This window comes from Populus euphratica, unplaced genomic scaffold, assembly GCF_000495115.2.
Source record: "Populus euphratica unplaced genomic scaffold, PopEup_1.0 scaffold92.1, whole genome shotgun sequence".
NCBI lineage: Eukaryota > Viridiplantae > Streptophyta > Magnoliopsida > Malpighiales > Salicaceae > Populus > Populus euphratica.
This window is the reverse complement of record NW_011499974.1, coordinates 613,852-634,021: the sequence shown is the minus strand read 5'-3', so window position 1 is coordinate 634,021 and position 20,170 is coordinate 613,852. Positions and strand designations below refer to the sequence as shown.

The 20,170-nt window shown below is 31.0% G+C and overlaps 3 protein-coding genes across 4 annotated transcripts; 1 reads left to right on the top strand and 2 right to left on the bottom strand.

The window, feature by feature from the left end:
* Positions 1-1,524: 1,524 nt before the first annotated feature.
* LOC105139452 (4-coumarate--CoA ligase-like 9) lies at positions 1,525-5,761 on the bottom strand. Its single transcript, XM_011045886.1, has 6 exons — positions 4,631-5,761; positions 4,322-4,508; positions 3,569-3,714; positions 3,382-3,449; positions 2,904-3,006; positions 1,525-1,665 (listed from the first exon to the last, which is right to left on the bottom strand). The coding sequence occupies exons 1-6, from the start codon at positions 5,675-5,677 to the stop codon at positions 1,540-1,542; spliced, it is 1,677 nt and encodes a 558-aa protein (XP_011044188.1). The 5' UTR covers positions 5,678-5,761; the 3' UTR covers positions 1,525-1,539.
* Positions 5,762-11,186: 5,425 nt separating this feature from the next.
* Positions 11,187-16,910, top strand: LOC105139453 (WD repeat-containing protein 74-like). 2 transcript variants are annotated; one of them, XM_011045887.1, is made up of 12 exons: positions 11,187-11,454; positions 11,545-11,657; positions 11,904-11,933; positions 12,056-12,183; positions 12,289-12,468; positions 12,563-12,629; positions 12,744-12,851; positions 13,418-13,571; positions 15,030-15,119; positions 15,254-15,309; positions 15,986-16,043; positions 16,592-16,910. In XM_011045887.1, exons 1-12 carry the CDS (start codon positions 11,373-11,375, stop codon positions 16,801-16,803), a joined length of 1,278 nt encoding a protein of 425 aa, XP_011044189.1. In that variant the 5' UTR covers positions 11,187-11,372; the 3' UTR covers positions 16,804-16,910. The 2 variants fall into 2 exon arrangements, with proteins under 2 accessions (XP_011044189.1, XP_011044190.1); XM_011045888.1 differs by having other exon boundaries at positions 11,191-11,454; positions 12,566-12,629.
* Positions 16,911-17,594: 684 nt separating this feature from the next.
* LOC105139454 (mitochondrial pyruvate carrier 1-like) lies at positions 17,595-19,431 on the bottom strand. The gene is made up of 5 exons (XM_011045889.1): positions 19,296-19,431; positions 18,766-18,890; positions 18,586-18,640; positions 18,370-18,505; positions 17,595-17,965 (listed from the first exon to the last, which is right to left on the bottom strand). The coding sequence occupies exons 2-5, from the start codon at positions 18,859-18,861 to the stop codon at positions 17,923-17,925; spliced, it is 330 nt and encodes a 109-aa protein (XP_011044191.1). The 5' UTR covers positions 18,862-18,890; positions 19,296-19,431; the 3' UTR covers positions 17,595-17,922.
* Positions 19,432-20,170: the final 739 nt, after the last annotated feature.

Here is a 20,170-nt window from a genome sequence, read left to right as displayed (position 1 = left end):
CAAGCATTGAAGTTTTTGTGCCCTAAGTGCAATTTTCATTAAGCCCAGTCTCAAAGGTATGGGTTAAAATGACTATAGTTTGATGATTAGTGAATATGTATTTTGCGAACGCCATTTTTATATAGAAATGAAGAAGAAATGAAGAACAAATTTATCTTATAGAGACATGTATCAATTATCAACACTAGTATGGGTTCAGTATGCCAAAATAAACAAATGAAAAATGTACTAAAAAAACCTATGATAACTACAATGAAAATTAAAAAAAAAAAAATTGTATTTGAGCATGCATTAAGTTCTTTAATTTAATGTATCTTTGATCCACATTTTCAACTAGTGATGAATTAATTTTTAAAAGTTTTTTACTAAATAAAATAGTTAATTTTTAATATTCCTTTAAATGTATACCTTTTTTAATTTCTATTATAATAAAATAATTAATTAAAAATGAATTTTTAAAATAATTAAAAGTAATTTGTTTTTTTTTTATAAAAAATACATTAAGGACTCTTACTTCAGAGAATATGGATTTTTTTTAGAGAGTTTAATTTCTAAAATGAATTTCTAGCTATTTTAGTTATATAAAAAAATAGAAAACATGAATGTGATTTATCGCAAGGGAGGTTTTATACTTATAAAAAATATTTTTCTTTTCTTCTTGTTTTTTATTGTTTTTAAGGACCAGTAATTATTTTCTTTAGATTTTGATGAAATCTCATAAAAAAAAATCACATGGCAAGGTAAGGCTTTTTAAAAAAAAATGTTATTTTTTAAATTATTTTTCCTTTGAAAATTCATCAAAATAATATTTTTTTAAAATTATTTTTAACATTATTAGTATACTAAAATGATTTAAAAATACTAAAAAATTAATTTGAATCAACTAAAGATATTTAATATTTTTTAAAAATATAAAAACAAATAAACTTTAAAATACATATTGTACCGTGTTCTTAAAAAACTTTGTGAGCCAAAGAATAAAATCTCAAATTAAATTAATTGTAAAGGGGCAATGTTGAGAAAATCTCAAGAGTACAGGGAAAAAATTATTTATGAAGCCTTATACAATCTAATCTAATCAGTGAAGCCTTATCAATGTTTTTATTTTTGCGGTGATATTATGCTTTTGAAAATCTTGAATTTTTTTTAAAAATTATTTAGATTATTTTTATATCTTGATTTAAAAAAAATTAAAAAAATTATTTTAATATATTTTTAAATAAAAAATATTTTAAAAGTAATAACTTTATCTCACTGTTTTACATATTATTATCTAACAATTGCGAGTAACTGTTACCAAAACAACATCGGAAAATTTCTGCAGCTCCCGAAAGTAATAACAGAACAACCAGGAGAAGATAAGGACGGTGACCTGCATCATTTGAGGATACAGTTACACCTTCCTTTTCTAGAATTTTGAATTGTTTTTATTTAGAATTATTTTTATATGCTTTTAATTGTTTTGATGTTTTAATATAAACAAATATTATTTTAATATATTTAAAAAGACAACTCAAACCCTTTTTTTTAACAAATAAATTATAATTTGCTGAGAGCACCGGAGAGAGCATGGCTGATGAGCTCCCGTCTCAAGATCTTTCCCGCCGGAGATCTGGGGATCGCGTCAGTGAAAGCCACACGTCTTATCTTCTTGTATGGTGCAACCTGTGGAAATAAATTATAGGCCTCAGGTGGGTGCGTATTAGACAAACCAACTACTCAATTTGTCATTTTCTGCAACATGAGGACAAGATAAAATTATTATGTGATGTGATTCTCGCTTCGCCCTTCTATTGGTGCGCTTGTACGTAAAATTAGGTAAAATTTTAAAAAAATAATTAATTATTTTTTAAAAATTTTTAAATATTTATTTTTTAATTGTCATAAAAAACTATAAAAGAATTTAGAAAGAATTTAGGAGTGATTTCAGTTAGCTGGAAACTTAGATATTTATATATTTCTAAGAATATATTAAACTTGTTAATTTATCTGAACAAGAAAAAATAATATATTTAAGTTTCGGTTTAAAATCTACTAGTAAAATATAAAAATAAAAATAAAATATATTTTTTAAAAAATATGGATTACAAAGAGTTTTTAATGCTATTAAAGATTTATGTGATAACTTTTGGTTTATATATTTTTACAAGTATTCTATATCAAATAAGAAAAATTAATATTAAAAATTTAAATTTTATTTTACAAGGCATTAAGCTTTTGTTTAGTAAAAATTATTTAATAATTATTTATCTTGTGTATTTTTCACTATCATATAATAAGAGTGAAAAGTAATTTTAAATTATTGTTTTATTTATTTTTAAACTTTATTTTAATTCCTTTGTGCTTTATTTAAATTGGGTATGTGCTTAACCCACTAGTGTTACAGTTTTATTTTTAAGAATAGAAATACTCTTTGTAAAAATAAAAAATTAACACTTATAATATTATTGTTACTGTATTTATTTTATTTATGTGAGAGAAATTTTTATATTTTTTAGTTTTTTAATAAATTTAATTAATTTATTAAAAATCAATTGACTCCATAACTTTTTCCTTATACTTCTCATTTATAAATCTATAAATTGATATTTGTAAAGTAAAAATTTTTATTTTAATAATATTAGTGCTTAAAAATATATTTCAATTATATTATATTTTTATAGATCTATTTCAATTTTTCAAGATTTATTACCAATCTTGTTGTGAGCTGCGATCATATGATCACGAGTTTACAATAATATTGATTGCTTCTTAAATTAAAGCGAGGCTAAATTATTGTTTCTGTCATTTTATACAACGAGAGCAAGATTTTGTGTGGACTTGTTCCATAGATCTGCCTTCCAAGTGCATGCATCTTAATATGAAAGAGGGAAAAATAATGAAACTTAAAACTAGAAGCTTGCCTGTTTTGCAATGGAATCCATGATTTGAGCCTCGGTAATACTGCTTCCAGGTTTCCTCACCACACAGGCCATGGGAATTTGCCCTGCCTCTTCATCAGGATACCTGCTCCAAGATACCAAAACCAATGAAACGAGTGGATCTGTATCTTCAAAAACAAACCAATTATGAGGAAACAAACGAAATTGTGAAGGCAGGCTATTCCCTGCAATAACAGTAACACTAAATTCACCTTCCATCTATCATCAGCGCTTAAATTATCGAGCTAATTTTACTGCTGCTATCTCCATATCAGTCAAGAAAAGAAAACCTGGACTGATCCACCATTACATTTCGCTTATGTTTATTTGAAAGAGAGATTAATTTGTTGTCAGCAACTGCTACAATGCAGAAACGTATGACGCGTAATTAAACAACATTTCGCATGCTTATTATACCAACATGAAGTTCTGAGCACGAGAAGCAGAAGAGACAACTTACGGAATTACAGCAGCATCGGCAATCTCAGGATTAGACAGCAGCAAATGTTCCAGCTCAACAGGGGGCACCTACAAGTTATCAAGATGTGACAGGACAACAGTATTTCTAACATTAGAATGAGATTTACGATCCTAACATGTATTGAAGTCAATAATATACTGGAAAGAGCATGGGATAATTCGATCACCTGATATGCCTTGTATTTTATCAGTTCCTTTAGCCTATCAACAATGTAGAGGAAGCCCTCGGAGTCAAAGAAACAAAGATCCCCGGTCTTTAACCACCCTTCTGAATCCAAGGTTTCGGCAGTTGCCTTGTCATCTCCTACATAACCTGTACTCAAACCATCAATTTTAGCATCAAGAACAGAATATTAGAGAATTCTACTAGGAAGAAGATGCCGAGGTATTTATGCGGCCAAACAAAGTGTCAAGGGAAAGGTGCCCAACTAAGATTTTCCACAATATAGACTATTGATTTCCCAGTCATGGAAGGTTCTTCTCCTTGCAAATAACCAGCACATTTCGATATTAATACCCTGATGCAAATATGCATTGCGATTTGCCTAGAAGGTATCTCTGGTCCATCCCAAACAATGTCAAAGCAGTTGCGTACATGTATACATGGCAGGTGGTTTAAGAAAAGCGGACAAGGGATGAATGCATGCCAAATTCCAATTACAGAATCAAACGACAAAGCAAAGAACCATTAAGGCTACGCAATGGTACAAGATGCATATTCTTATTAATTGAGGCAGATTCAAAACATTTTAGCAAAACGCTGACATATTGCTCTTTGTAGTGTAAAACCACGGCGAAACGCTGTACTGTTGGAGTTCAGTCCAGTATACTGCAGCTCTTTTGTTTTCCACACCAAAAGAATAACACTTCGCAACACATTAAAGAAGAAAGGTAGCAACCAACAAGTCAATGTTCACTACCTTTCATAATGGATGGCCCTCGCAACCAAAGCTCCCCTCTCTTGCCAGGACCAAAGGCCTCTCCAGTTAGAGGATCAACAATTTTGGCTTCCATATTTCCACTCAACCGACCAACAGAAGCATGCTGGTTACATTCTTCCGGTCCTATTATCCTAGATACAGCTCCAGCCTCCGTCAATCCATATCCCTAAATCTCAAGTATAAGACACGATCATTAATTACTCAACAACATTAATGTTGCTATACATTAACTTTGTGAAAAATGAAATTCCTGCATTCAGTTAAAAGGAAGGATAAAAAAGGACTTGCCTGCATTATGTCAGCCTGTGGAAATTTCCTTTTGAATTTTTCTGCAACCTCTTTACTCAATGGCGCGCCACCGCAACTAAACCTCCGCAATGAGCTCAAATCATACTTGTTAGTCAAATCCGATTTCAGTAATCTCAGAATAATGGTTGGCGACACAGGCATGTCACTCACTCTATATCTCTCTACAAGCTTCAACACTTGCTCAAAATCAAACCTCTCCGTCAAAACCAACGTCCTCCCCCACCGAAATTCATTTATCAACAAAAAGAAGCCAAAAACATGAAACAAAGGCAGCGTAAGCAACGAAACCGCATGCGGGTCAAGTTCTGCAGAGGTCTTTTGAAAAGCCGCGATTGGAGCTATTACGTTCCTGTGAGTCAATGACACGCCTTTGACTCTCCCAGTTGTTCCCGAGGAATATAGGATCGCTGCCATGTCGGATTGACTCACCTCAACGTGGTTGGTAGGAGTGTCTCGTTTGGAGATTAGAGTCAACAAGGTGATGAACTCAGGGGAGTCAATGAGGACTGTGCCAAGGGGAAAAGAGGGAAGCTTGTGGGCAGTTTGGGAAGTAGCAAATGCGATCTTGGGTTTGCTGAGTTGGATTTGGTGAGTCAGCTCGGATTTTGAACTTAGGGGGTTGGCAGGAGAGATGGTGACACCAAGGTACAGAAGAGAGAAATAAAGAATGGGGACGTGGAGAGAGGGCGGGCAGAGGATAAAAGAGACATCGTTCTTGTTTAAATTGTAGTGACTCTTGAGAGATGAAGAAAGAGAGTAAATCTGGTTGATGGCTTGAGAGTAAGTGAGAGATTGACGTGTGGAGGGCATGATAAGGAAGTTTTTTTGGCTGGTTGGGATGGCAGAGGAGTGGAGGAGAGAAAGGATGAATTGGGTTATGGAGAGAGGTTGATGCGGTGGTGGTGGAGTAGCAGTTGGTCTAAGACTTTGAAAGGTTTTACTTTCCAAGCAGTAACCACCTTTTGTAATATTGATTGCATGGGTGGTTATGGTGGTTTCTTGTGCCGGCCCTGACTTTGTGGCCATAATTGGATGAAGACGGTGGCAACGAGAGGGAAGGAAGGGGACGATGAAAGGTGGGAGTGAATACTGTTATGGAGATGATCAACCACGGGGGAGCATTATTGTGGGTGATTAACATATTTTAACAATTTAAATATTATAGAAAAATAATAATATAGATGATCAGATTGAAAAACCTACACAACGGCATTAAAAAACAGAGCTATCAAGGATTGCGATACCTAGTCCATTATTGTTCTTATTATATATAAATATATATATATGCTGGCAACAATATAGTGTCCCGTCAGGCTCTTAGAACATCACGAGGTGCCTATTTAATTTAACACAAAGCAGGTGAAGTGTAGTAGTGACCCGCAAGTATTTGTCCGAGAGCATCTCCAATGCAGATGATAAATGGAAAGCTAATAATAATAATAATAAAATATTATTTTAGTGTTTCAATATTTATTTTATGTAGAAGTGCTAATAAAAAAGTTGATTTACTATTTTTTTAATAAAAATATTATTTCTACCTATCTTGTAAATATGTTAAATTATTGTTCATTATTTATTAGTTTTTTGTCCTTTGATGTTTTTAAATTAATATTTTTCTATTTTAATATTAAGTTAATTAAAAAAATTTTCATGTTAATCAGATTATAATAAATTTTTAAAATAATTGTGCGTGTATATTAAAAATAAAATTACTTTTCAAAATGTTTTTTTATTATTAAAATGAATATAAATAAAAAAAATATTTATACTATTTAAAAAGTCATATTATCAATTTAAATTTTTTAAATAGCTTCTCCTATATATTTTTTTAATAATATTACATGCTTATTATTAAAATTATTAGTAAAAGTAATTCCTTTTTATTAATAAAAAAGCTAAAGGGTATGCAGAAATTATTATCTATCCATGTTCATTGCATTGTAAATTATAATAGTAATACATAGTGTATTATTTTTTTTATTTTTTTAAATTTTTGTTATTATTTTTGTTATAATATTTTTTATTTATTTTTTTAATATTGATGTAATTAAAAATTAAGTTTTATAATTTATTTCTTTTTATTTTTTCTTTTTACAGAGTTAAAATGGTTCATCTATTTGTTAAAGTAACCTAAGTTATTCCGGTTTATAAATTTGGTGGGATTTTTTTTTAATTGAACTTGACTTTATTATCGTTAATTCCTTATAGTTAAAAATAATATTTAAAAAAAAATCATTATATATAAAGCTAAAACGTATGAGGAAAGTAGTATAACTTTCCTCGCATGTTATTGTGAAATGCTATAATAATTTTTTATTATTTTCTTAAATTACCTTTATCAATTTTGTTTTTTTAATATTAAACTGGTTAAAAAATTATCCTTGTATTTTTTTTAAATATTGTGGATTGGTATTATATTTTTTCATTTGATTTTTCTATTTTATTATACGTAAAACTAAACTATGTAGGGAAAGTACTTTAGCTTTTCTCATAAGTTAATACTGATTGCTACAATATTTTTTTTTCAACAATGCTTTTTTTTTTCTCTCTTTAAAATTATTTTTGTTAATTTTATTTTTTTAATATTAAGTTAGTTCAAAATTTAATTTTGTAATTTTTTCTTTTAAAATATCGTGAATTGCTATGATATTTTCCCATATGGTTTTTTATTTTATTGTTATTTTTTTATTTTTTAAAATTATATTTGTTGATTTTATTTTTTTAATATTGAACTGATTTAAAATTTAATTTTGTAATATTTTTCTTTAAAATATTATGGATTGCTACGGTGTTTCTCCATATGATTTTTTTATATTTTTTTATGATTTTTTTTATATTATCTTTGTCAATTTTATTTTTTAATATTATGTTGATTAAAAATTATAGTTATAATATATGGGGAAATCATTGTAGCTTTTTTTGCAAATTACTATGGATTGCTACAATATTTTTTTCCACATATTTTTTTTTATATTTTTTCTAAAATTATCTTTGTTAATTTTATTTTTTAAATATTAAGTTGGTTAAGAATTATAATTACAAGTAAATATAAGTAAGGCTAAATCACTATGGATTGATATAATTTTTCGTCACATGATTTTTTTCTACTTTCTTTTATATTTTGTTTCTTTTGTAATATTTTGTTTCTAAAATAATCTTTATCATTTTTTTTAATATTGAATTAGTTAGAATTTAACTTTGTAATAAAGCTTAATCATGTAGGGAAAGTATAATAGTTTTTCTCATAAAATACTATGGATTGCTACAATATCTTCTCACATGGTTTTTTTTCTTATGATTTTTTCAAAATTATCTTTATCAATTTTATTTTTTTAATATTGAGTTAGTTAAAAATTATAATTACAAGTAATTATAAATAAAAATAAATAATATGGGGAAGCATTGTAGCTTTAATGTGAATTGCTAATGTGTTTCTAGCATGATTTTTTTCTCTTTTTTTCCCATTTTTTGTGTTATATTTTTTTTCTAAAATTGCCTCTATCGATTTTATCTTTTTTAATATTGAGAATTTAACATTGTAATTTTTTTCTTTAAAACATTATGAATTACTATAGTGTTTTCTCATATGATTTTTAATGATTTTTTCCAAACTTATTTTTATTATTTTTATTTTTTTGAATATTGAGTTGGTTAAAAATTATAATTACAATAAAGTTAAATCATATAGGAAAAACATTATAGTGTTTCTCATAAAATACTATGAATTGCAACAATATTTCTCTAAAAGGTTTTTATTATGATTTTTTTAGAAATTATTTTTGTTTATTTTATTGGGGAAAACGCTGTAGTTTTTCTCCTAAACATTGCCAATTGCTACAATTTTTTTCCATGAGTTTTTTTCTTTTAAAATTTTCTTTGTTGATTTTTTTTAATATTAAACTGATAGAAAATTTAGCTTTTATTTTTTTTTGCTTTTATTAATAAAAAAACTAAACCATGTGAGGAAAATACTATATTTTTTTAAAAAAATATTATGAATTGTTACAAATAATTTTGTTTAATCTCTAAATTTTTAATTACCAATACAATTTTTGTTTCATCATAAAATATTATTTTTATCATATTTTTAATTTTTATTACTTATCTAAGACAGATTCATAATCATAATACTATCAAATTTTTTTTTAATAAACCTGCAACAGCATGCGTGCATACCATCTTTTCTGAACTGAAATATGTAAACATATTCCTTGAGAAATAGAGTGCTTCAATTAAATATAGTAAATAATAATTGGTTAGTTGATTTCCCTTACCTGAAAAGGTCTGTTTAACTCACCCTGTTATAATTTTCATTGTTGGTAGTGTGAATGCTGCTATCTCTTCTGTGGTTTCAATCCTAGATCAGTTTTATTTGTTATCTAATCTTATATTTAATCCTTCAAAATGCGAACCTTTTTGTTCTGGTGTAAGAATGGAAGATGCAGCCCAAATTCAGAATATTTATGGGTTTAAATGGGAAAACTGCCTGTCAAGTACCTAGGGGTCCTCTAATATCAGGAAAGCTCACAATACATGATTGCATGCCTTTATTGGATAAAATCTCTAGTAGAATTCAGCACTGGGCAACAAAACTCTTATTCTTTGCAGGAAGACAACAACTAGTATCATCAGTGATCGTTAGTCTTCAAAATTACTGGTGTACCATTTTTATTCTTCCATCTCAAGTGATAAAATCTACTGAGAGTAAATGCAATAGCTTGCTCTGGAAAGGAAATGATACATCTGCTGTAGGTGCAAAAGTTGCTTGAGAATTAGGTACATTGCCAAAACAGGGAGGAGGCCTTGGAATTAAAAAGTTGAAAGAGTGGAGTTGTGCTTGTGCAATGAGAAATCTATGGTGTCTCCCTCTAAAATCTGGTTCATTATGGGCTGAGTGTTGGGAATATTTAATTAAGAATAGGAGTTTATGGAGCTTCAATGTCCCAAATGACTGCACCTGGAACTGGAGGAAGATGCCGAAACTTCGAAATATGATGTGGGATTCTGTTGATTACTCTATTGGCACTTGGAAGCTCACCTTGTAAGCAATCTGATTAAGACATATGGGCAGGAAATTACTGTTGGAACTGGACTCCCTTTAAATGCTACTGTTGCAAATGTGATTAGAGGTGATTGCTGGGTTTGGCCTCCTTCAAGGTCAAAACTAATGTCTGATATTCATAGTGCCATCTGTGGTACTATTTTTCCAAGTCAAGATGTTGAGGATTGCATGACATGCAGAGAAGCTGTTGATGGAGGATTTTCATGTCAAAGTGCCTGAATCTTCTGAGAAAGAAAAGAAATAATGTTGCTTGGCATAAGCTCCTTTGGGGACCATTGCCTGTTCCCAGATGTAGCTCTCTCTATCTTGAACAGTTTATCCACCAAATCAAGCAGCTGAAACGAGGAAGGAATATAGACACAACTTTCTCTCTATTTCAACAAGCTCCAGAAGATAGGGATCACTTATTCTTCTCTTGTAGTTTCACCAAGAAAATATGGCAGTGTATTTTAAAGAAAAGTGGAATTTGCAGGCTGGAGATCGGCAGGAAGAGGTGGATATATTGTGCCATTTCTTTTCTACAGAAGAAATGCATTCTTTCTGTCCTGCTAAGATTTCTCTGGTGCTCCTGCGTTTATCAAATTTGGAAAGAAAGGGACATGAGAGAGCATGGTTTTGATGGGACTGTTGCCAGTGTCATTGTGCATAGAATTTCCAGCTTTGATAAACTTAGACTTTACAAGACAAAGATCTACAGGAAGCTATCGTAAATCTCAAATATGATGGCTCTATGCAGGAGCTGGAACTTTCAGTAGCTTGCTTTTGATCGTATTGTGGTGTTTGTATATCCTTCAGCAATTTGTTTTTTGCTGTATTGTGGAGTTTGTATATCGTACAAGCCTTGAAAGCAATCTGCTTTGGTTGATTATAATTAATGAAAATTCATTTATTAAAAAAAATAATCCACTCATCCATTCTTTGATTAAGTTTTTCAACATATAGCTACAATTTTAATTGTTTTTTTTTCGGAACTAGACATGATGGAGCTCGTGTAACTACTATTATATTTTAAATATCTTTTTATATGTGTGAATTAAAAAATTAAATTATAAAAATAATTTATAAATTTTTATGTTATTGTAGTTTATTCTACTATTTTAAAATTTCACCTTAGATAGGTTAACTTGACTCAAAATTTAGATCAACTAAAAATAAATAACTTGATTTAATATAGTCAGATTGATCTAAAATTAGTGATATTATTTTAATTTTTTATAAAAAAATTAAGTTTACTCAAATTAAATTATATCAATTTATCTTGTTAAATGATATTTATTTATGCTAAATCTTGAATTAAATTTAAAAACTATAATTTATTTATGAAAGTTTATTAATTTATATGTTATAATTCTTTAGAATGTGAATATTTGTGATTTTCAATGATAATTGTTTTTTTTTAAAAAAAAAACAACCTTAGTATTCTAAATTGAAGGCGACACACACAAAAGTCATCCCGTTTCGGATTCATATCCATACGATGACAACAAATCAACATGAAAATTAAGGGACTGATTTGAAAATTATGGAAAGTAAAGGGGTACTAAAACCAAAATATTCAGACAAAACAAGAACCAGGGGTTTAGGGTTTTGTATCCTCTGTATCTCCCTCCCTCCCTTTCTCTGTTTTTATTGACAAGTAAAACTGAACATTACAAAACAATGCCGCGAACTACGACACTAGAGTGCCCAGGTTGCCCTCCACTTCGAGCTCTAACTTTTGATTCTCTAGGTCTTATCAAAGGTAAATACGTTATCAATTCTCTTTAACAACCCAATGAAGCAAATCGCTGTTTGCGTTTCTTATTGTTTTGATATTTGGTTTTGATTGTAGTGATTGAGTCTCGTGGCGAAAGAGGAACACCTCAGGTTGTAGAGAGATGGGGTGATCCTGTTTCCTCCAAATGCGTGCTTGCTGCTTCCTTTGATGACCGTAAAAAAGACCCTGTATGCGTTGCTCTTCCTTTCTTTCTTTCTCTATTACTTTTTTGATCTGAAACTTGTAAATCTATTCCATTTTATACGTTTTGATTTCTGGGTTTTTCTTTTCTTTTTCTTTTTTCGCGGAGTTAATGTGTCATAGACTCATAGCCGTGCTTGTAATACATATGTGGTGGACATACTGATGTTGCATGCATTTATTAAACGTGGTATAAAAACTGTCTTACTAGGGTGTAATTTTGTTTCTTGCAGTTACTGGCTGTTGCAAGAAAAAATAGAGTGGTGAGTTAATTGTATTACATTCTGAATGTTGACGATGGAGTGCAGTTTAGTTTTTGGTTCTTGATGGTAGTTCTGGTGTCACTTGGGCGTTGCTTAGTTATGCTAAAGTTAATGTAATACAGGTTGAAGTAGTCAACCCGCTTAATGGGGAAATTCATGTCATGTTATCTAATGTTGGTGAGGATGGTGTTCAACCTGAAGATGATGCTATTTCTGGTTTGCATTTATTCAGGAGAAAGAGGTCATCTGGGTAAGCTCTACACTTTCTTTTTCAGAGTAATAATTTGAAGTTTATGGTTATTTCTACTTATGACTACCAGCAGTTACCGAGCTTCATTGTGTTGGTTATGTGTAGTTCATGTACTTTGCTTACATGTACATCAAAAGGAAATGCAAGCATGAGGTCTATTGGGATTGATAAATCGACTGATGATAGTGCCAATATTAGTGTAACAAAGACATGGAAACTTTGTGGTTCTGGTAATGTCTTATGTTCTAAAGTGGATGGAAGTGAAAACTATGCGGTGTTTGGAGGGTGAGTACACCCATCTGTGTGACCATACCATATAGGATTTAGACTTGGAAACTTATGTTCACTAGTGGCATGATGGCTTTTTTGTTTTCCAAAGCAGGAAAGGTGTTGAAGTTAATCTATGGGACCTTGAGAATTCTACTAAAATTTGGACTGCCAAACCTGTGAGCCATATTACTAGTTAACTATTCTAAATCAAGATGAAAAAGTATTTTTCTATTTACAAGTAATTTTGTACTTGGCCTTAGGTCAATTTCATTTATTTTTGCTTTGTGCAGCCTCCTAAAAATAGCCTTGGGATATTTACCCCTACTTGGTTTACATGCACGACATTCCTGAGTAATGATGATCACCATAAATTTGTGGCTGGCACCAATAGTCATCAGGTAATCCTTCCATAGAAAATACTCTCATGGGAAAATTTATTGCAGCATGGAAGAGTTTGTAGTTAAGTATTTTATCTAGATATCCACAATGCACACCTAGTAGCTGCTCCAGGAAAATGCTTGCTTCTAAAATAGTCAATACCCATCCTCTCTTTTGTTTGCAACTTTGCATGCTTATGTGGAACCAGTGTTGGTTGTTGGCTGTGATTACTGCAAAAAATGGTTATATAGTTAGAAATGGAGTGGTTATATAGTTAGAAATGGAGTGGTTTAGAAATAGTAAATGGAGTGGTTATATAGTTAGAAATGGAGTGGTTATATAGTTAGAAATGGAGTGGTTATATAGTTAGAAATGGAGTGGTTTAGAAATAGTCAACTTTGCATGCTTATGTGGAACCAGTGTTTGCAACTTTGCATGCTTATGTGGAAAAAATGGTTTCTGTTTTTCCAGAATCATATGACGTGGAATTGCAGTCGCACATAATCACAGACATTTGCTAACAGCTGAAGAGGTTTCTAGATGGCCTTAAATCTATATAACTTGATAATTTCTGTTTACCTAACAGGTCCATTTGTATGATATTTCTGCTCAGCGCAGACCTGTTCTATCATTTGATTTCAGAGAGACTGCTATTAAGGCTGTTACTGAAGATCAAGATGGCCATACTATATATATAGGAAATGGATCCGGTGACCTAGCTTCATTCGACATGCGAACTGGTATATGCAATAAATACTTTACACTTTAATTCCTGTTTAATTTTGCTCTGCATTCTGCATGTAATTGGAATATAAAAATATCACTTGAGTAGGTATTAGCTCTTTTAAGATAATTCTATAGTTTCTTGTGAATGGACCAAATTTCTTTTCAGATGAAATATGTATTTTGTTTACTGGTGGCAATGATTTTTTGGTGTAGTCCAGTTTTTGAATTTGTAAATCAAGGATCTAAATAGGAGGTTGGCACTTCAATAAGGGCTGCAATTCAAATAATTTGATCTGACTTAGCAACAAAGTGAGTAAGGCCTTTGCAATGGACTGTGTTTGCCTGACCTTAAGCTTTGCAATGTGTCTGTGTTGGAGTCAGTGGCCTGAAGTAGGCTTAGAGAGATAAATTTACAATTATCTTAGTGTGATAAATTTACAGTTATTTTTTTGCGTTGTCCCATCCTTTTTACTTCTATGAAACACATATGGATCAAATGGTCAGAGGATAAGTATATAAGTTAAGATTTAGAATCTGACTTGCCCTTCCCAGCATTGTGGAAATTATTTTTGAACTGAGCAGTGTGGAAATTATGGTATTTAATGGAGTTATTTTTAGTGATATGTTAGCTGGGAATGTTTTCTTTATTGAACTCATACATAACTTGGCATTTCCTCATGAAATGTGGAAATCTGACTCTAGACACTATGTAGTTCATACAAACTGGCATTTTTTAAATCAAGTTTCTGCTGCATATAGCAAGAGAATTTTCTGTTAGGTTAATATTTAAGCTTCTTGTGTGTTGGTTCCATCTGTTTGTTTGGAGGGTTTTACAGCTGTCTTTACCATGTTTGCTTGCATAACAATCACACATAAGGAGGATAGATAATCATGCTTAGATCTATAGTTGATGATTTTGTACAGATATTTTATTTACTTTCAAAAATGAGGAACCTCTGAATGAACACCATAATATGGTTCTTTTATATAATTATTCTTAATATAATCTGAAAGTATCAGTGGAATTCCATCTTAGACCAGTTTGCTCAGCACCTTCAAATGGCTCCGCGATGTATCATAATCAAATCAAGCAGTCTTGAACCATTTCATGAGTTGTATATTGCACTATTTTTGGCTAATGACTAATTAGGAACCGGGGCTAACCCAGGAGTATGCAGGTCCTCCATCCTGTATACAGCAGTCAAATGATCAGGCTGTCACAATTTATTATTTTAGTATGTTCACTTGTCTTCTTATGGCTGAAATCCTCTAATCAGATCATCTTAGTCTATGTTTTTATACATCTGTATACAATGTCAACTATTTAGTTGTTGTGAATTGGGCTAAATTGTGTTGCTTGGCAATCCAATATCAGTGCCCACCTGCTGCTCCTGTCCTTGATTATTTTATCTTCTGAATGTTCTCTTCTTCCCTATAATTCTTTTAACATTGGATCTATCTTTTTCTTCCAGGAAAGCTGTTAGGATGTTTTATAGGGAAGTGTTCTGGAAGTATTAGATCCATTGCCAGGCACCCAGAGCTCCCTGTGATAGCATCATGCGGTGAGTATATAGAACAATTTTGCATTATCTTTGTCAGACATATATTTGACTTGGTTTTCTCTGCCATTAAATTAGCACCTTCCTAGTTCTGGGGCCAAAATGTTTTCTTGACTTATTGCTTTTTTTTATCTTAGGTTTGGATAGTTATTTGCGGTTGTGGGATACAAAGACTCGTCAACTTCTTTCAGCGGTATTTTCTTGAACTTCATTTCTGTGAAGATATCGAGTCCAATTTACTTTGCACTTCTTTATTTATTTATTTCCTTTTTTCAACTTGGAACGACATTATATTAGACTTAATACTGGTTTTTTCAATTTCTTCTTATCTCAGTGTCGTTCCTAATGGTGGAACTACAGAAGTTGGAAATATTCCAATGACACTGAGGAGAAGAGTGTTGCTTACAGCTTAATTTGTTATAAATACTTGATTTATTACTGATTAATATTGCTGTAGTTATGCAATATTATCTTTTTTTCAATACCTCACTGGGAATCAGGGTACTTTTTTTCAACCTAATAACTTACAATACATGAATGCTCTAATTGGAGTTGACTTGTCAGTTTTTCATGTCTCTTTAACATTTTATCAACTGACATGATGTCATCACAACTACTGTTAGTTGATTGAATGTTCTATAAAGTGAGTTTCATTAGATGAAAGTTGAAACTCCCTTGTATGCTGAAATGATGCTTTGGGGTATTTGGTTCAAAAATCAATCCTGCCAGTGTAAGATTGCTTGTGGTGCTTTCATAAGCTTTGATGTCTGGGTGATGGAGATTTATTTTTGAATGAGCATGTGGGAATCATGATAATATATTTTGTGGATATTCCAGTCATTTAATCAAACTATAATTATGCGGTGCAGGTTTTCTTGAAGCAGCACCTTACAAATGTTGTTTTTGATTCAAACTTTGTTTACAAAGGTTGGTTTTCCCTTTCTTTGCACAGCTTCGGGTAGTATTTTTTTTATGCCGCCCCATAGTACTTGAATATCAAGACCCTCGGCAAACTAGAGTGTTTGGACAAAAACTTTTCTGGATGGTAACTGGGATAAGGGATAAATTATTGGCCCAAAATAATTATATGTGTTGATGGCATTCATTTTCTTCCAGCAGTTTTAGGTTTTCACATATGGTGCTGGTCGAAATTCTGGGAATGCCATTAAGATGAGCTTCTTGATACTCGAGAGAGTCTCTAGGAATATGATAAGCTTTTTCTCGATGGTCATTTGGGACCCTTGTTGCTAAGAGATCACAGTTCTCCCTTGGAGATGATGGATGGATACTTGAAACGAGTATGCCGTTTAAACTAGATTGATCCCAACATCAGGCTAGAGCTTTGTCTTTCTAATAGTGCTATGATATGTTTTTCCTTATTGCTAAAAGCTAACATCAGGTTAGAGCTGTCTGCATCAATGATTTTTCTTGTGTAGATTTTCTATTGATTATCACCGTCCCTATTGTGCTTGCAGAAGTTGCAGCAACAGCACGGAATGCCAATGGGATCCAAACTACCGAGGTCCAAACTGAAGATGAGATGGGAACATTGCCTGTAAAAAGAAAGAAGGCATCCAAGGGAAAAAGGGAGAAAAAGAAGAAATCTGAAGAAAGGAAAGAAACTATCGTGGTAGAATCCAAGAAAAAAAGCCAGAAGCACAAAAGAGAGATTTGTGATGACTCCTGAGATTAGCATAAAGAGCTCTTATTTTATGTTTAGGGAATGTTTGAGATTGCAGTTGTGCTGTTTTTCTTATTTGTTTTAGCTTTAAATTAGTTAAAAAATGAATCTTTTTAATGTATTGATGTGAAAAATATAAATGTTTTTTTTTAAATTAATATATATTTAAATAAAATACACTTTAAAAAATAATTATGATTCACATTCTCAACATGACACTTGAAAAAGACTGGCAGCAGCATATAGCAGGCTGCATGGCATCTCACGAGTGAAATGGCAAAACAAAACCCTTGTAATCTTTGCTCGAGACTTCTATTGTATGAATTCTCACTCATTATTCTTTATGTAGAGGATTCGTTATGATTAATTAATTTTTTGCACTTTTATTTTCCCAAACCATTGCACTTTGTATATATATATATATAAAAGAATAATTGAAAATATATTTGTGGTTACTTTATAAAATATTTTTTAGTTAAAAATATATCAAAATAATACTTTTTTATTTTAAAAAATTATTTTTTACTTCTATACATCAAAATAATCTAAAAATATAAAAAAATTAATTAAAAAATAATAAAAGCTAGTTTTGAAAAAAAAAACCTTCATAAAAAACATAATAACTACTAGATGGTAATATCTTGAGCAAAGTGCTTCATCGGCAGGAATAGATCATGGCTGGTTCCGGGATATGAGTTACACTATTTCCACAGTGAATAAACGATGAAACAAAAACAGGCAAGGGGTAGAACCCGATAGGTCCAAGAATATATTGCTCCACCGGAGATATCACCGGGTTAAAATCTTTCAAAATGTTCAATTGCTGGAACTACATAGATCCAGAGTGAGATAACCTTGCTAATTAACGGTTTAGCACTTGTAAATGATTTGTGAACGTGATTTTATTATCCCTCCCAACCAGTGCATCATAGACAACAGGACAAATCTACACCACGGCTTGTGGGGTAAAAACCAATGAAGAGAAACAAGATGCTGCATTATTATACGTGTTGAGCTCAGATGAAAGTTGATCCAAAGGATTGTAAATAACAAATTCCATGATTTTTCTGCAGAAATCACAATAAAAACAACTGGAAACGGGGCAGTAAAAGCACTTGCATCAAGTTACTGAGATTTAGCTTCCTCCTTTTTCTCCGGTGACAAGTACCTAAGCAAAGGACAAAAAAAAATTGACTAAGCAGATGAACTAACCACTGGTAGTGGAATATTCAAAGTGTTATTGCATCATCTGATGTTAATTTAAGAAAATCTTTTCTTTAAATAAAAATACTATCAACTGTTTGAAGTGATAATCAATGTCTGATGGACTAGCAACTGTCTTGGCTAATTCTTGGACACAGATTTTGAATCCACTTCTTGAAAAAATGGTAAGGCCAGAAGAAAGGGAAAAAAAAATTACTTTCCTAAATCTTCCAACAACTTTCCACCAGACCATAATGATGGAATAGTTTTCGTTTTTTCTAACATTGTTCCAAGCAACCACAACAGAGGAATACATATTGCAATTAAGAACAGATTAATTCAACACAAATCACAAGTGAAGTTACTCACCCCTGACCCCTTGCCCACCGAGAGAGTTGATAGAGCTGCACAGTCTCGTTTGAAGCATGGCATGCTAGAAGTAGATAGTTACGAGGCTGTACCATCCATGCAAACCTCATGAACAATGCTGAATACACACACATAGCTGGAGCAACAATACAAAGATCAGAACCTCAGCCATCAGCACTAGAAATCAAACAAAATCAACATCAGGATTTGTTTTACCTCCTGTCATATTTCCAGAAATCATTTCTGGGGGTTTTTTCATATCCACTAACCCCTGTTGAATAGATTAGATACGATCACAATAAGTCACAGAGCATGAAATTAAAATCATGCAGCAACACAGCATATAAAAAAGAAATATACATACAATCCAAACTGAAATAAATTAGTAGAACATACAGCAACAACGAACCCCCAGTTGGCAACAGGTCCCCAAAAGTGAGATGTCTTGGGACCAACAGGACTGTTCAAAAATGCTCTGAAGGTAGCCGCCATTGCCAACAACTGAATCCTCTTGAATACCTCTGCAAAAATCCAACATAAAATGAATCCAGAGTCGGAGATAATTACACATGTTGTCAGGTCAAAATCAATCGGATAAAAAACCCAAATTCTACTCCCCTAAATAAAGTTAAAAATATCACCAAAATTACATAAAAATATAAGAGATTAGAAAAAAAACATATGTAAATGAGATTTTTCTTCGGGCTAATTCATGAATTCCACTTTAATACCTTAAATCAGATTTTCTTTTAATCTCAATATCAAAATGATAATTTGGCATAAATCAGACAACAACCCATAATTAAGAAACATCATAAAACGACATAACTAACAAACAGCATCATACACTGACAATTTGGAGATTAATCATTAATTAATCTAATAAATGAATTTTAAATTATAAGAGTGTGCATTATAAAGCGTACCAGAGAGACGATCGCCGAAGAAGATCGGAGAAAAAATCCGAGAGAGAGGGGGAGGGGGTTAGGGATTGGACGTTGAAGAGGAAAGAGGAGAATATTTGGGAGATAAGTGAGGGATTGGAGGATTTGTCGCTCGTCAAGTGGCTTCTCTGTCACTTGACATCATTCAGCTGACGTGTCATTTTGAGTTGGGAAAAGCTTGGTTGACAACATGTTGTAAATAAATAGTTCAGACAAGATGACATGGCATGCTTGTAAAATTGGAGAAGAATTCATGGGTGGGGTGTGATCGTGTTTTCATAATTCTTTTTTAAAATATTTTTATTAAAAATATATTAAAATTATATTTTTTTTTATTTTTATAATTTATTATTAACATCAACATATTAAAATAATCTAAAAATATTAATTTAAAATAAATAAATAAAATTACTATTTTTAAAATATTTTTATTAAAAATATATTAAAATAATATTTTTGTAGTATTTTTTATTTTTTAATGTATTGATGTTAATAATAAATTATAAAAAACAAAAAAAAGAACACCTAGAAAGACTATTTTGGGTTATTGTAAGTTATCATACATGCCATCCGAAGATGGCATGATGTATTAATTTAAAGTAAATAAAAAAATTATTGTTTTAAAAATATTTTTGAAATGTAAAACAAATATGATAAATTGTTTTAATAGTTAGGTTGAATTAAGTTTTTTAAAAATATTAAAATAATATTTTTTTAGTATTTTTTTATTTTTTAATATGTTGATGTTAATAATAAATTATAAAAATAAAAAAAAATATAATTTTAATATATTTTCATACGAAAAACATTTTAAAAGGTAATATTTATCCTACTTTCAAACTTGAACTAATTGAAAG